The 13,776-nt window shown below is 34.3% G+C and overlaps 2 protein-coding genes across 2 annotated transcripts; one reads left to right on the plus strand and one right to left on the minus strand.

Moving 5' to 3' along the window:
- Positions 1 to 743: 743 nt before the first annotated feature.
- LOC124915966 lies at positions 744 to 2,374 on the plus strand. Its single transcript, XM_047456707.1, has 3 exons — positions 744 to 830; positions 987 to 1,502; positions 1,703 to 2,374. The coding sequence occupies exons 1-3, from the start codon at positions 744 to 746 to the stop codon at positions 2,372 to 2,374; spliced, it is 1,275 nt and encodes a 424-aa protein (XP_047312663.1).
- Positions 2,375 to 9,468: 7,094 nt separating this feature from the next.
- LOC124915193 (pentatricopeptide repeat-containing protein At1g09410, mitochondrial-like) lies at positions 9,469 to 11,912 on the minus strand. Its single transcript, XM_047455866.1, has 2 exons — positions 10,633 to 11,912; positions 9,469 to 10,503 (listed from the first exon to the last, which is right to left on the minus strand). The coding sequence occupies exons 1-2, from the start codon at positions 11,772 to 11,774 to the stop codon at positions 9,981 to 9,983; spliced, it is 1,665 nt and encodes a 554-aa protein (XP_047311822.1). The 5' UTR covers positions 11,775 to 11,912; the 3' UTR covers positions 9,469 to 9,980.
- Between the last annotated feature and the right edge of the window lie 1,864 nt (positions 11,913 to 13,776).

The following is a 13,776-nucleotide window of genomic DNA, read 5'->3' on the forward strand; positions in this document are numbered from 1 at the left end:
AGGAGATGAAAAAGATGAAAACAGAGCTCATCAAAGAGCTAAAAATCACAATCCAACAAACTCAACAAACTCACGTTGAGTCGTTCAAGAAGATGGTTTTTAATATGTCCACACAGTTGTTAGAAAAATCCAACAAAAGGATGTCCATATTATTAACCAGATTAGATGATATGGAGGATAATATAAAGAAGAAGAAGAGTAAGAAGAAGGATTCTAAGAAGGCTGTGAAGGTTGAAGAGGAAAAGACTACTGAGGTATGGAGATATTGAATTTTGCACTTTACATTTTATTTCGCTAAGTACATATCTGATCTAACCAGTACATATTTTGCAGGTTAAGGATTCTAAGAAGGATGTCGAAGTTGAGAAGAGCAAGGTTGAACAGGAGGAGGAGAAGAAAGAGGTATTCTGCGAACTTTTCGTTTCGCAAAGTAGTTTCCGTTTCGCAAAGTAGTTTCCGTTTCGCTAAGTTAGTATTTTTCGTTTCGCTAAGTTAGTATTTTTCGTTTCGCAAAGTAGTTTCCGTTTCGCTAAGTTAGTATTTTTCGTTTCGCTAAGTTAGTATTTTTCGTTTCGCAAAGTAGTTTCCGTTTCGCTAAGTTAGTATTTTTCGTTTCGCAAAGTAGTTTCCGTTTCGCAAATTATTTGTTGTCGATTCGCTAAGTGTGAATTTTGTCTATTTTGTAGGAGACTGTGGGGGATGATGAGAAGGTGAATGATGGGACTGATGGGAAAGACGATGTAATGGAGGACAATGAGAAGGTGGAGGATGAAAAACAAGAGGACGTTGAGAAGGTGGAGGACGCACAGAAGGTGGAGACCGATGAGAAGGTGGATGATGATGAAAAGATGGATGAGGATAAGGTGGAGAACGATGAGAAGGTGGAGGACGCACAGAAGGTGGAGACCGATGAGAAGGTGGATGATGATGAAAAGATGGATGAGGATAAGGTGGAGAACGATGAGAAGGTCGATGATGAAGAGAAGGTGGAGGATGAAAGAAAAGACAACGATGAGAAGGTAGATGATGATGAGAAGGTGGAGGATGCGAAGGTGGAGGACGTAAAGATAGAGGTTGAGGCTAAATTGGAGGACGGTGTGGCTAGGGTGGATGATGTGGAGGTTGATCTGAAACTGAAGGATTTGAAAGTGAAGGTGAAGGATGAGAAGACTGTGGGGGATGTGAAGGCAAATGATGACAATGATGACAATGACGATTTCCAGTTATACAATACTCCTCCTAAAGGAAATTATGGGAGGAGAGTGAGGAAGCCGAAAAAAGATGACTCGTACACCAACCCTTCCTTGTCAAAAATGCCCAAGACAAAGGATCCTATGAAAGTGAATCACCTTCAAAAATTTGATGATGAGCTACTTCATAAAGTAAAGGCGTGGTTGGATGATCCAAAAACCGATAATTCGACAACGGATTTACATACGGTTCAAGCAAAGAAGGAAGTGTTGGTTAGAGTTGTAACAAGGCTTACATGGATTGAAGACGAGGTAAGTCGTTCAAATCAATTCATTAATCTTCGTTTCGCAAATTACTCTTCGTTTCGCAAAGTACTCTTCGTTTCGCAAAGTAATCTTCGTTTCGCAAAGTAATCTTCGTTTCGCAAAGTGCTCTTCGTTTCGCAAAGTACTTACTTAGTCAATGTTGTTTGATATGTACTCAATGTATGTTGTATGCTCCCATTGTGCAGGAAATCGATGCATTCTGCCATCTTCTGCGGAAAAGGATTTCCTGCTATCCCAAAACATATAAAAATACACTTGCGGCAATTGGGGATTGCGTATTGTCGGATAGAATCAGGCGACTGCACAGGGATTTTATTAAGGATCCTGCCAAATTTCCAGTCGACGAATTCAAAGACTATTATATGGGCGCACCACATAGATATATGCCAGAGTGGTCTACAATTGACGACGTCTACATGCCAGTGAACATTAACCAGAAACACTGGATTTTATGTGTAGCACGTCTTCAAAAGTACCGCATTGACGTGTACGACTGTGACGCCTATCTTTATAAGAATCTGGATCCTTATTTGAAACCCTTCTGCGACATGATTCCATGTATATTCGCCAAAACAATCACTCCCGGTGAGAGGGTAAGGTATCCTAATTTCAACTTCGAAGGCCCCCTCCAACCAATGACATACAAACGGTTTCCACACCCCAAAGTGAAAACCGCTGCTCCTAAGGTTGGAGAAGTCCCGCGGGCAACAGAGAGCGGGGACTGTGGGGTCTTCACGCTAATGTACATGGAACACTTGACCGCTAATCAACCCGTGCATAATGTGACCTCAGAAAATATGGGATTTTTTAGGCAGAAGATGGCGGTCCGGTTATTCCATCAGATTATGGAACCTTAAACATTATTATTTGTAAATTGGATAACTTATTTTGATGTATTGTAAACCTTGATGAATATGTTGGAAGTTGGATTATGTATTGTAAATTATTTTGTGTAAATTGATGTATTGTAAATTCGCAAAGTACTCTTCGTTTCGCAAAGTCCCTCCCGTTTCGCAAAGTACTCTTCGTTTCGCAAAGTCCCTCCCGTTTCGCAAAGTCCCTCCCGTTTCGCTACGTGTCTCCCGATTCGCTACGTGTCTCCCGATTCGCTAAGTGCCCTCCCCCATCAGATTGATTATATTTTCCATCTGTTTCTTTAGCAACCTTAATTCATTTCTCAATTGAGATTGGATTATATAATGCCAATTGACAATATTTTAAACAAGCATTAAACCTCAATTAATTAACAACATACCAGTACCATAGTTCAATTAAAAACATATATTACAACATAGTATCTATCAAGCTAAAGGTTCATATTGTTGAGATGATGAGTCATGCTGCTTAGATGATGAGTCATGCTGCTTAGATGATGAAGCTCGTGCAGTAGATGGTGCAGGCATCACTGCTTTGCATGTTGCCCTATTATGTCCAAGCCCATCACATGAGCTGCATCGTCTCGGGATCTTACGGACCTCACCCTGGGATGACCTACGCTTTGTTTGTGGCCTGCCTTTCTTAACCTTCACATTTGGTTTAAGACATGAACGTTGCTTGATATTTTCGGGAACATCCCAATTTTCTTCATCACCGGGAGGATAACATGTCTCGGCATATGAATTTATCCAACACTCAGTTGTGTAATACCTGTGTGTAGGGAAAATATAACGAATTATTAATTGGTTAAACAGAATGAACACGTGAGCTAGATATTAATACCTTGAACAGAAGTCATAAGAAACCAAATTCCGACTACGGGCAGCAGCCATTGCATGCGTACAAGGAAGACCCGAAACTTCGAATACTCTACAAGTGCAGTTCATGTCTTTCAAATTGACTTTGAAATGGGACTGATTGTCATGCACATAAAACTCGAATCGGTTAAGCGATTGGACTGTATAGAATCTGGCCTTCTCGAATCCCTCACGTAACACCTTCTCATAATTTGGAGATAAAACTTCTTCGTGATTAGACGCTCTTTCTCTTCTATCGTTAAACCATTGTTGTATTGTGAATCTTAAATACTCAGCCATTTCTGAAATGGGATACTTTCTGGCTTCCCTGCTCTGACTATTGAAACTCTCAGCATAATTGCTTGTCAGTTGATTGTATCGCTTACCGGGAAAAAATGCTCTACTCCATCTTGGGAACCCAATTTCTTCCAAATAGGCAGCAATCCTGTGATCTTTAACCTTGATTTTCTCAAACCACCGATTAAATTCTTGGACAGTGTATGCCCTTGAAGCCGAATCAAACTCCGCATGACACTTATCACTTTTAAATTTGGCCACAATATTCATCTTTATGTGATATGTGCACGCGCCGTGGTCTGCTTCTGGGAAAACAGCGCACAAGGCATTAGCGATGCTTGGGTGTCTGTCGGATACGAAGACGAGATCATCAACTAATCCAATTGCGTCTCTCAGTTTTTGCATGAAATAAGTCCAGGAGTTATTATTCTCTGAATCAACAACGCCGAATGCGACAGGATATAGTTGCTCATTCGCATCCAATGCAATAGCCACCAATAATTGACCACCCACCTTGTGCTTAAGAAAACTAGCATCAACACATAATACAGGACGGCAAAAGGATTTGAAACCCCTAATTGAGAGGCCTAGGGACATGAACATATACTTGAAGTGACCGAGCTCGTCTGTCTGTATGTCGGTTATGGTACCAGGATTACACTTCTCCAACATGTAAAGGTATGATGGCAGTATTCCATAAGAATCCTCTACCGTTCCTCGCACCGCTATTAAAGCATTTTCCCTTGCCCTCCATGCCTTATTATAAGTCAAAAATATCCCATAAGTTGTCTGCATGTCTTCAATTATTTTCTTAGGCAAGTGGTTATGATGATGGTCCATGTACTTGCTCTTCACGCACTGCCCAATAACCCATGCTGGTGTTTGCATTTTTTTCTTGGGCCTCGACAAAGTGGAGCATGAGTGTTGATGCTCAAATGTCCGGATCTCAAACATCTCAGAAAACTTACCTTTCACAGCCCGCAAGCTCCACTTGCATGTCTCATCCAAACATTTGAGTTCCCAAAGATTTTTCCTTGACTTCTCCACTTTGAATTCAAAATGATTGGCCATCGCATATTTATATAGAGCAAGTTGAAGTTCTTTTTTATTTTCAAACAACGAACCGACTTCCAATACGGTTTCACTAGTTAATGCCATCGCAAATGTGGGGTCTGGCGGTGATGTGTCTGTCGGGTCTGTCGATGGTGTACCCATTGAAGATCGTCTTGCACTAGATGGTGTACCCATTGATGATCTTCTTGCACTTGTTGGTGTACCATTATTTGATGCCTTTTTTGCACTAGTTGGTGTACCCAATGATGATCTTCTTGCACTTGGTTGTATAGGTATTGATGCTTTCTCACCACTATTAACATGCAAGTCCTGAGTAAGTGGGATGTGAGGCAAAGAGGTTTCTCCGGCTTCATTTTGACTTTCAACAAAGAATTCCAAGGGTACAACAGGTGGAACAAATTTCTGAGTAAGTTGTGGTGGTAGTATACTTTCTTGAGTTGGGTATGTAAGTAGTGGTATCTTTTCTTTAGTAAACGCTGACTTCTCCACTACAGATACACACAATGGTGACACTGTTCGACCCAAAATCAAGCGTGATAGATATGTGTTCAAATCCCCATCATTATCAATAAAAACAGGTTTTGGATTTCTGATATTCGGAATATCATACTTCACTTGGAGCACTAAATCGTATGCTGATAACTGGAGATTAAGTCTATCGTAGAGTATATCAAGTAATTCAGCATAACGAGTACTTTGGGGTAGATCAAATGTTTTGATTGAAGATGCATCAAAATACAGTATTCCATCAGCATCAAGTTTCCACTCTCCATTATAGAAAACGAAAACTTCAGCTGCAATATAAAAAACATGATTTGATTTAGAGACGTATAATTAATACTTCGCGAATCGAAAGGCACTTAGCGAAGCGGGAAGTCCTTCGCGAATCGTAAGGCACTTAGCGAAACGGGAAGGGCTTCGCGAATCGTAAGGCACTTAGCGAAACGGGAAGTCCTTCGCGAATCGCCAGGCACTTAGCGAAACGGGAAGTAAACCCTAACCAATCTCAGAAACCGAACATCAATAAAACATGCTTCAAATAGACGTACCTATTGGAACAGTGCTCGTGCACGTCGTCGAGCTCATAGTGGATTTCGAATGAACTTCGCCGCCGAGATCTCCCCCGAGTTCGTCGCCGCCGCCGGAGTTTAGAGAGAAGGAGGAGAAGAGCGGGAAGAGAGAGAAGGAGAAGAAAAGAAATGAAAAAAAAGTACGGCGCTTATATTAAATAGTAAGGGCAATCTGGACATTTCACATATCGTCACTTCGCGAAACGCTAAGTGACTTAGCGTTTCGCGACGAGGGCAAAATCGTCCAAAAAAAATAAAATCACCACGAGCGCAATTAAATTATCAAAATTCCACCAGGTCAAATAACCCGGTTTGCAAGGTCGTTTCGTCAAATTTCCCCAGCTTCACTGTCTTATTTTATTTATTTATTTTTAATAAATTTAAATTAATTTATTAATTTATTAAATCTTTTCAAAATCATAATTTAAATTCTAAATTTATTCATGACTTTGGTGAATATTTCATATTTATTTAAGAATTAAAAAAATATTATATATATATATAACATTGTAATATTTATTCAAATTGACAAAAAAAAAAAAAAAAATCTAAGCAAACAAAAACTATTATTCAATTAAAATTATGAAGGTAAATAATAAAAGTTATAAAAAGTTAAAACATGGAACATTAAGTATTGATCAATTGAAATTATAAAATTATATTATTAAATATAAAAAAAATTAAGTAAATTTCATAAAAGAATATTTATCACATAAATTGTTTCAGATTTTTTATTATCATATTTTCCAATTATTTAAGTGGGATATAAAATATTTAAATAAAATATAATTTTTTTTTATCACATTTAGTTTCTTTTAAAAGTAAAAATCTACAGACATTATCAATTATTAAACTTAATAAAATAATTTGAACAATAAAGTTATAACAAAGCAATGTCACCTATTCTATTATATCATGACAATTTTGTTTTTTTTATCTGCCTCTTCGTATTTCATTTTTACTTTTATTCCCGTCAGTTTCTTCTTCGGCGATTTTGGCGTTTTTCTTTCCGCGACTTCGACGATTCCTTCCTCATTCGGCAACTTCTTCCTCCTTCCACAACTTCTGCAATTTCTTCTTTCTTTTACGTCTCTTTTTCAGTTTATAAGTTCGAAATGGTAAGACTTCAATGGTCATGTTCATTATTTGACTAACCATAACATTGTATTAACCATCAAGAGACCAAAATGTCACAGGCTCGATTTTATTTAGAAGCACTTTGAATTTAAGTGAGGGATCATGGTCGTAGGGTGTCATGCTAGTTCTCCTTTAATTCCCAAAAAAAAATTGCACTAACTATATGTTTTCGTTTATTTTATTTTTTTTTAGAATGAGATTTTATGCAACTGCATTCAAGTCTGTCGAAAATACTAAAAAAGATAAGTTCCCGAACATGATCATCCTTGGGAACTTGAATGCATCATTTGGAAACATTTTTTATTTCTAGATATGTATCCTGACTCATTTATAAAACGTTTGAAAACTACACTTAGTCACATGTTACAAATTTATTTTTTTCCCAAATTCAGATCTTTCCTTCAAGTGTTGTACACCTAGTTCATCTTCCATCAAGTTTTCTTTCTTAAGTTTGCTAGAACTCTTATTCAAAACATACATTCTATCTAGTTAGTCTGAAACTAAAATATACAACTGCTGTCAGGAATACACATTATAATAGACCTACTGATATTGTTATATTTTAAGCAAGTTAGGTTTTTTTTTTTTTTGGTAATTACAAGTTAAAAATGAGTTTGAGTGGAAATTGGGTACATTAAAACATGACAATGTTTAGGACATTTTTGTGTTAAATAAAACTTAAATTTTCAGCACTTTTGTATATGTTAAGTGTAGTTCATTTAGCTATATTTTTTAGAGTATATAAAAAGAATCATCGGCCCTCAATAACAAATTTGTCACTACTGACCACAACAACTACAAATGATGATCAAGGGTGTGCAGCTCTTTTCGCTCCCTCCCCAAACAGACCAAAATTTAATCACAACATAATTTTGATTAGGACCTAGTTAATAGGTCTTTACAATCTACTTCAACAATTATCCTATGAAAAAAAGATGTCGTGAAGTCCATAGCCTATAGGCTTCGGAGGGATTTTGTCACTTTTCCTTTCAAAATGTTCTGAACATCCCGAACATAACCATGTTCGGGACATTTTGGCTATGTAGACTCTTTCTTCATGTGAAATGCAGAATAACAGAAGTAATAATACATTTTGGGTTCAACGGACGATTTGTTCATTACTTCATCTTTTGGATTTCTTTCTGCGACGTTGTCTTTGATGGGTTCCTGAACATAAAAATGGTTTGGGGTTCGTTAAACCGAACTGAAGAACTTGATTATATATACAAAATAAAAATAAAAATAAATGTTTTGTATAACTGAAACTAAAAAGCATACAATTTCGGCAAAAAAATTGTGTTTTTTATAAATAAAATGAATAAATCTAGGATTTGGAGTTTAGTAATAATTTTCACTGGAAAGAGTTGAGAGAGAGAGAAATAATTTGAGGACAATGAGCGGAAATTGAATTTAGCAAAAAAAAAAATCCTCTCATGTACATGTTGTAGGTCACGTGGAATTAGTGACCTTACTTTCCGTTATAACTTTATTGCTCATATCTCTCTCTAAACTTAAATGGATAAAAAGAGAGTGACATAGCTCAATATTCATAATTTTATCTAGGAGAAGAAAAAAAATATATTCGATTTTTTCTTTATAAAAACATAAAATGGTTTAAAATACAACTTTCAAATTTAAATAAATAATTCTACAATTTCTAAGATTTTTTAAAATATTTTTTTAATCTTTTCAAACTTTAAGAATAAATAATTTGAATTCTATAACTCAAATTTTTTTGAAAAAAATACTCAAGTAATTCTTATAATTTATTCAACACTGTCGTGCTAACCTTCAAAATTTTGGACAATTATAAATTTGTACTTTATTTTTGTCCTCTCAAAATATGTATTACTGGAATTTTGAATTTTTAGTCTTGTCTAAATGTCATGAATAATGTGTTTAGAAATAGATTGGGCTCCTTTAGACTTATGCTACTTGATTTAGGTATATGCTTAGGTTTGAACTTTTGAAATAAAGTGTAATAATTTTTCACTTTTAAAAGGTCAATTGTTTCGGAGGAGAGACCATGCTTTTAGATGGGTGTGTGGGTCATAGCGCCGATGCCACGTAATCAAACACCGAATATCAAAATTAATTTCTGAAAATGATTTTTTAAAGAGTAAATTAGGTGACTACTTCTAAAGAGTTAAATATGTATTCGACAAAACTAATGCTTCTCGTATTCATAACAATTTTCTCATTAATGAAAAGTTTACCCTTTATTAAAATAAATGTATTCGACAAAACTGTTTTCAAACAAACTCGAGTTGAACTTAGCATTTCAGTCCTCGTCCTGTTTTCTGAGTTAGAGAGAAATGTAACATAGGAAGCTTTGACCATCCTAGTCAAATCTTTCATTTTAAGAAACTTTTGATTTGTAGACTTACAACTAGTAACCTTTGAATTCGTAGCTTCAAAAATATCATTGAAATGGACTGAGAATGATTTTTACAATTCATTCTAGTATTCTAGTGGGTTCAATTAAGTTGTTATTATATTACCATTTAAGCTACCCTCATGATAAGATAATGGAAACTCCTATTTAGAATGGTAAATATAAATATGAAATATACATTAAAATGCATAAAAGAAAGTTTGATCAAATTGTTACCAGACCCTTATGCATAAAAAGTTCGATCAAATTGTTATTAGACCCTTTGATAGAGGAAAATTATCATAATTGTTTGGAAAGGCAATTGGTTGTACTATCTTCCTGATTTCTTAAAACATCAATGAAGATTTTTATATAATTTCGAATGCATACCTTTCACTATAGATGATTCAAAATATTCAACCGCAAGGACGCAACTCAACCCCGATGTTGTAGTCGATAATGTCTTCATCTAAAAATACTCTTTCAACCGAATTTGGCATCCAAGTAAGGATTCAGAAGATATCCCATTTAAAAACATGGTTTATCCCAACTCATTTCAACTCAAATCCATGTATATCCAAAATAAAAGTGCCAATGATAGATTTCCTCCTCCCAGTGAAAGCAGTGAGAACTAGAAACATTTGACCCATAGAGATTTCCAAGCTATCCACAATTTTATTGAATCTTTCTCATCTAGATACAAAAATGTTTCCAAATAAGTGTGCATCTTCATTAAAATTTCACTAAAAAATTCAAATAAGATTTCTAAGGTTGTATTTCAAGAATCAATCCAACTACCAGCCTTTTGCTTTTCTATCTGCTTTCTTTTGACCAAACTCTTTATATCTGCAACCGTGATCCATTCACAATTATCACCATGTATTTTTGACAAAGATGAATAAATAGCTGGGTGGTCTTCCTTGAGTTTGTAAAGACCTCGAGCTGCAAACTCGCCAAGCTCCGAACAAGAATGCCAACAACACCCTGCAAGTAACGCACCCCACACCACCACATCGGGCTCCATTGTCATTCCTTCCATCAATTTCACTGCCTTATTTAGAAAACCAGCTCTCCCATATAAATCCACCATGCAAGCATAATGCTCCATTTCTACTTCAACACCATAATAATGATTTCTCATGCAATCAAACAACCATTCTCCTTCCTCAACTAGCCCTGCACGTCCACATGCCGATAACACGTTTACAAATGTTATTCGATCAGGCTTGAAACGAGTAGTCCTCGTCAACCTGTAAAATGTTTCCAAAGCCATCACTCCTTCACCATGCCTTGAGTAGCACCTGTTGAAATATCATATAATTAAGAAAACATTAGATTTGATATATTTATATTACTCAGTTTAGATTTCAAAATCTTGTAATCCATAAGAGAAGATAATTCCTATATTTTGTATAAATTAATATAAATACCCAATAATTGAATTCCATGTTGTCAAGTTCTTCTGTGTGATGCACTCGAAAACGGTGGTTGCAGCTTCAATGTCCCCACAATTTCCATACATATTGAGAAGTGCGGTTGAGGAAACCACGTCGGAATCAAAACCATATTTCAAAACGAGGGAATGAACTTGCTTGCCCGTGAGGAATGCAGAAGAGCCGGAACAAGCGTTCAGTACAGTTGAAAAGGTGAAACAGTTTGGACGAGTTTGTAAATTCAACATTGATACGAACAGCTCTAGAGCTTCTACAAACATGGAATTCTGAGTGTATCCATTTATCATTGATGTCCACATAACAACGTTTTTCTCGCTAGCTTTTTGGAAAATATATCGAGCTCTATTGAGATTCTTGTTGTTTATATACCCATTGATTAAGGTTGTCCATGAAATAATATTAGTTTCAGGCATCACATCGAATGCTCTCTCGGCTTCACTAGTTAATCCCATATCCATATAGCTCAACAAAATAGCGTTCCAAGATGAGACATCTTTTTCTGCAATATCATCAAATACTTTCCGTAAGCATTTGAGATTGTCAATATCACAATAGGCTCTAATCAAAGCTGAACCCACAAAAACGCTGGAGTTTAGTGAACAACGAAGTGCAAGACCGTGAAGCTGGGTGAGGAGCAATGGATTGAATGAAGTGCGCAAAAGAGAAGTAATCACGATAGAAAATGTGAACTCATTCGGCTTATGACCAGCTCTTGCCATGTTTAAGAAATAAAGGTAGACTTGATGTGGGTCTTTTGACATGTGCATGCCTGATAAGATGGCATTATAGGAGACGATGTCTCTCATAGGCATTTCATCGAACAGTTGTTGTGCAGGTTTTATTTGGCCATGTTTAAAATATCCAGAGATCATTGAATTCCATGAGACGACATTACGGGATAATGGATATTGATCAAAGAATTCCCGGGCATCCTTCAAGTTACCTCTTTGGATACAGACATTAATGGATTGGTTGAGAAGAGGAGTTGAAATAGTAGAGAATTTGGGATTCCAAGCTCCTCCACTCTGGTGTATGTTTTTGTATGAAGAACAGGAGACTATCTTCGTTATTAACCAAATCTTCTTTAAGTTTCTTGTGGAAATGTTACAGGGATCCATTAGCAATATAAGAAGCTAGCGAAAGGTGTTAATGATGTTGCTTTCCTTTTTCCGGCATGTCTTTTCTTGGTGCCAATTTTCAATAGAACCATGATGACTGGTTCATAGTTATCTAATAAGGAAGATGGCAGCTAAATCCTTTGTTACAGAATTTGCTATAATGATCATTTCCCACCTCATTGCATTTTTTTTTCCATCAATTATTTCTCATTAAACTTAATTAAAAAAAATATATATATTAATTAAAAAATAATAATACAAAATCAAAATAAATCATTAATTATTTAGATATCAAATTTTATAAATAATAAAATTTTCAATAGAAACAATTTATTAAAAGTTACATTACTGATGATTCGTAAAATAGAATAAACTCAACGAAATAATAAAACAGTGTCAGAAAAATATCTACCAAATATTCTATGCGGCAATTAAAATTATACTTAGTCAATATACGTAAAAGAACTAAAAATAAATAAATTCAAACATGTAATTTAACAAAGTAAACTTTAACTAATTTTTTATACAATTAAATATAATAAAAATCTTTTAAATTCAATTTCTTATATATGTTTTTTTTTAATATTAAGTGGGTTCATAGCATCTTAAGTTGTTAACAATAAAATTTTATCTACCTAATTTATAAATTTTAAAATAATTATTTTAAATAAATAAATTTACGATAAATAAAATAAAGGTCAAATCATGATTAAATAATTAATTAGAATAATTATTGTATTAATTAAATTCAAATTATTTAAAATAAAGACAAAATAATAATAATAATAATTTGAGACAAATGTTATATTCCTTTTATTCCAAAATAATTGTAATGATTAAAAAAATTAAAATAAATAATTTGAGATAAATGTTATATCTATGTTATCCCAAATTAATTATTTTTAAACACCAAAATATACAAAAATAAATAAATAGGCAAAATAAATAATATAACTATTAAAATAGTGATGATAAAGATAGCAACGTTAGAGCATCAACTCCTTAGCTCCATGTGGCATGACAGTTTGGAAAAGAAAGGCACGTGAAAAAAATAATAAATAAATAAAAAAGTCAGCACGCACGCGCTTTTCTTTAGTTTTGATCAAATCATAGGTAGACTATGATCAAATCATAGTCTTCTATCGAAAAGAGCTTAAAAGATCGAGCTTTAGATTTCTCTTTATTGAGAAACACAAATCAAAGTAGACGACAACATACAGGACGACTATTGCGAAGACGACGAGCGCGAAGAAGACCACCGTGAAGACCAATGCGAACAAGACGACTACCGCGAAGAAACATGTATTATTTCTATTTTTAAACTAAATTGTAGTGTATGTATGAATTGTATTGTTCTTTTTAAACTAAACTTTAATGTATGAATTGTAATATTCTTTTTAAAGTGAACTATAATGTTTTTTTAAAGTGAACTATAATGTCTAAACTATAATATTATTTTTAAAATTGAAGTGTAATGTCTGATAAACTAAAAATGTAATGTCATTTGAACTATACTGAAATGTCATTTAAACACCGAACTGTAATGTGTTTTTAAAACTGAAATATAAATTCTTATAAATTGAAGTGTAATATCTGATACACTCAAGTGTAATGTTTGATACACTCAAATATAATGTCTTATACATTGAAGTGTAACGTCATATAAACTCAACTGTCATTTCTGATGAACTCAATTGTAATGTCATTATAACTAAAATTTAAATTTCAGTATATAAGAATTTAAATTACAATTTAAAACACAATTTAATTGAGTTTTAAAAAATGTTAATGTTTAGATTAAAAAGAAATTACAATTTAGTTAATTTTAGTTAAGCTCATCAGACATTACACCTCAGTTTAAATGACGTTACACTTCAGTGTATCAAATATTATACTTCAGTATATCGGACATTACATTTCAGTGTATTAGACATTACACTTGAATTCATGAGACACATTACAATTGAGTAAATAAGAAATTACATTTTAGTATATAAGAATT

Source organism: Impatiens glandulifera, chromosome 9, assembly GCF_907164915.1.
Source record: "Impatiens glandulifera chromosome 9, dImpGla2.1, whole genome shotgun sequence".
In the NCBI taxonomy this organism is placed as follows: domain Eukaryota; kingdom Viridiplantae; phylum Streptophyta; class Magnoliopsida; order Ericales; family Balsaminaceae; genus Impatiens; species Impatiens glandulifera.

Coding starts and splice junctions, on each gene's coding strand:
- LOC124915193 (XM_047455866.1), bottom strand. CDS start 11,774: ATGGATCCCTGTAACATTTCCACAAGAAACTTAAAGAAGATTTGGTTA. Junction 10,504..10,632: donor ACATGGAATTCAATTATTGG/GTATTTATATTA, acceptor ATATTTCAACAG/GTGCTACTCAAGGCATGGTG.
- LOC124915966 (XM_047456707.1), top strand. CDS start 744: ATGGAGGACAATGAGAAGGTGGAGGATGAAAAACAAGAGGACGTTGAG. Junction 831..986: donor AGGTGGAGACCGATGAGAAG/GTGGATGATGAT, acceptor GATGAAGAGAAG/GTGGAGGATGAAAGAAAAGA. Junction 1,503..1,702: donor TTACATGGATTGAAGACGAG/GTAAGTCGTTCA, acceptor CCCATTGTGCAG/GAAATCGATGCATTCTGCCA.